The sequence below is a fragment of the Buceros rhinoceros genome, unplaced genomic scaffold (assembly GCF_000710305.1).
Source record: "Buceros rhinoceros silvestris isolate BGI_N320 unplaced genomic scaffold, ASM71030v1 scaffold44256, whole genome shotgun sequence".
Lineage (NCBI taxonomy): Eukaryota > Metazoa > Chordata > Aves > Bucerotiformes > Bucerotidae > Buceros > Buceros rhinoceros.
In genome coordinates, this window is record NW_010417760.1 from 1,802 (window position 1) to 4,962 (window position 3,161).

General features: G+C 39.6%; 1 protein-coding gene across 2 annotated transcripts in view; it reads left to right on the forward strand.

The window, feature by feature from the left end:
- The first annotated feature begins 675 nt into the window (after positions 1 to 675).
- Positions 676 to 3,161, forward strand: part of FBXO38 (F-box protein 38) — a 21,602-nt gene continuing 19,116 nt past the window's right edge. For both annotated transcript variants that reach the window (XM_010138276.1, XM_010138277.1), the window contains exons 1-3: positions 676 to 814; positions 1,664 to 1,797; positions 2,908 to 3,071. In XM_010138276.1, the coding sequence (XP_010136578.1) occupies positions 687 to 814; positions 1,664 to 1,797; positions 2,908 to 3,071 (426 nt within the window). In that variant the 5' untranslated portion in view covers positions 676 to 686. The remainder of the gene's footprint in view (positions 815 to 1,663; positions 1,798 to 2,907; positions 3,072 to 3,161) is intronic.

Below are 3,161 nucleotides of genomic sequence, written 5' to 3' on the forward strand. Positions count from 1 at the left end.
GGAAAGAGGCGAGGATATCCTGCACATTGCTGCTGAGGCAAAGTCTTTCAGTTTCTCTGGGGCTTTGATCTTTAACTAAGCAACCTGAATATTTTATCTGATATTCTAACCTCTAAGAAGGACTAGTCTGAGGACCTTTAATAGGGCGTTTTCTGGGAGTGAACAGTAGGGGCCTGTTTTTTCTAAAAGGAAAATTATTTTTCTATTAGACAGGGTCTTTGGGCTTTCTTTTTCACTGGAGCGTGTCTAGCTGGTGTTGGCTTGGTAACCTCTGTAGTCTCTGTACAGCTCTCCTGTGATTTGTCTTAATCAGCTCGCGTGTGGATGGTATTTCCGAAGACGCTTTATTCACACAAAAGAACTGATCTCTGATTAAACCTGTGGTGATTTTCCTCTGTCAGTTTCCCTCAGCTTAGAGGGACTTTCTGGTTTACCCAGTAATCCTCAGGTCACCTCTGAGACCTCATGTACTAGGTAAACAATAATTTGTTGGAAGAATTTTTCTATTTCTTAATTAATTCAGCTGTACTGGGGCTTCCCTTTATTGGCAGGTATTGCTGGGTTTTTTTTCAGAAAACAAACCTTAACCCCTGTGTCCTCCTCTACTCTCTGTCCCTTTTCTCTTTCAGTTACACTAATTTGCATAACACTGTGATCATTTCCTTTCATCAGAAATCACTACAAATATGGGTCCCCGGCGGAAAAGTGTGAAATCTTGTTCAGTGAGCAGGGAAGGCTCTGAGTCTACCAAAGCTGATGAGCCAAAAGATTACATGAACCAACTCTCTCATGAAGTGCTTTGCCACATTTTTAGGTGAGCAGCTTCTCAGAAGCCAATTTCTTGCTTAGTATTATATTCTGTTTTTTCCCAATTTTACCTGTGTTGATTCTTGTGTCACATAGTGTTCAGAAAGTGTAGGTGTACCACAAGTGAACTGGTGGATAAAAAAGGTGATAATTTTTTTTTCCAGTCCCAGAATTCATTTGGGTACATGTCATGAATGGTAGAAAGAATAAGAAGTGATTTAGTTCTGTTCACCAGCGTGTGGTAACAAGTGTTTAAATACTGATTTCAGCGCAGAAATATCTCTCAGGTAGTTCATAGTTGAGTTGCCTATTTTGAAATTGTTGCATCTATATCCTAGTGTGCAGAAGGGAACTTAGATGAGTATATAATCTTCCCTACAGCACAGTTCTTCTCTAAGATGTTGGCTCATATCTATTATGTTAAAAACATAATGCCTTTCCACCAAGTTCTTTAAAAAACAGTAGTTCTTAAAAATGTTCACAAAATGATCATACTAGTGTGTACTGGAAAATTAAAGCAGCTTTGATTAAACCATGTAGAAACTAGTGGCAAATGGTTTGGTTAGCAGTATTTATTTGAGAACTAAAGCATCTCTGTGTTTTAATATTATATTTGTAACTGAAATATCCTCTATTAGGTGTAAAAAGAAAAAATAAAAATTTTGATGAGTCATTCTGCTTAGCAGAATTTCCCACTCTATTAGAGTATGGTCTAAAAATACTATTTGAATTCATGTTATTAAGTGTTAGTAATCTATGAATTTGTGTAGTCATGCTTGGGGTGTTCTTTAGTTTGGAAAAAGTTAAAAAGGACCCACCTTTGATAAATCAGAGGGTGTTTTTTCCTCTCCCAAAGGTACCTTCCCTTGCAGGACATCATGTGCATGGAATGCCTGTCTCGGAAGCTGAAGGAAGCAGTCACTCTTTACCTGCGAGTAGTGAAGGTTGTGGACCTGTGTGCAGGCCGTTGGTGGGAATACATGCCCACCGGTGAGTAACGTGCTCACTCAAGATATGGCATTAAAGTGCTGTTCAGCAAAACTGTCTCTGCTACCCCGGTATTTGTAATGACATGTGCAGGGTGAATTTTCAAGAGCAGTAAAAGGAGCTAGATGTTTAATTCCTTTTGACTTTTGTGAGATTTGGGTGGATTCCTTGAGTATGTGGTTTGGAAAATTAATCTGCATCTGCGTGTGTGTTTATATACGTGTATTGGATATTACTGTAGCAGAAACGGGGGTTCTCTGTAGCAATCTGTAAATACGATCTGTGTTTGTCTGATTATTGGAAGGGAGTTAATCCAAGGGTTAATCCAAGAAGAGGCTGTTTGCATGCAGGCAGGAAAAAATACAAAGGAATGAGAGAGCAACTCATCTACCAACACTTAACAATGTAAGAATAAATAAGTTTTGATGTCACACTTCAAGCCATCTTCTGATCAATAGATAAATTTGGCAACCTAGGTCAACCCTGTGAGTATTAGGATTTCTGCTGGGTTTAAGTTACAGTGTTGGGATTTGTTGGGGGAGAGAGCTGAGAGAATCCTAAAAGTTAGAGGATTTGCAAGGTAGATGGTTAGACCTAACCTAAGATAGATGTAAATACAGGAAACTTACTAGTTTAAAATCCTTTTTATATGTTCTGTTATGTAAGAATAAGGTAATCCCTTGCTTTAAGAAACTGTTTTATTTCTTTGAGAATTGTGAGCTGTGGTGAATAGTGATGAGCTGCAGATAACCGATCCAGCTGGGCACTTTTGAGCTGTGTAGCTGATAAATGGAATTCCAGGAAAGAGAGACACAAAGCCTGACAGTCTGCAGAGGTGCTTTGTCTGAGAAGGGAGAAAGTGTAGCTAACCCTAGAGCCAAGCAACTCCACTGAAGGAAACCTCTAGCAAGCCTGCAAAATTCAAGGGAGAAGAGTATGTAGGTCATGATTTCTAGAATCTGGAAGTAGAAGACAAACTATTGCTTCACTGAGTACGTCTATTGACATGGTTGAGTTTTTACTACCATATAAAAAGAACAATGTATTTGGCTTTTCCTTTACAGTGAGGTGTCTGCTGTCATACAAATAGCAAATCTGTTGTTATCATCTTAGGTTTCACTGATTCCAGTTTCCTAACGCTGCTGAGGAAGATGCCAGACATTGAACAACTTTATGGTCTTCATCCCAGGTATCTTGAAAGACGTAGAGTCCGTGGCCATGAAGCTTTCAGCATTCCTGGAGTTTTAGAGGCTTTGCAGGCCTGTCCAAATCTGCTGGTGAGTGGTTAGACTTGAGGGAGAGCCTCCTTCAGCAGCTCAGATGATGCGTGTTAACAGAACAGCAGGGATGTGGCAGGGGACCGTTGA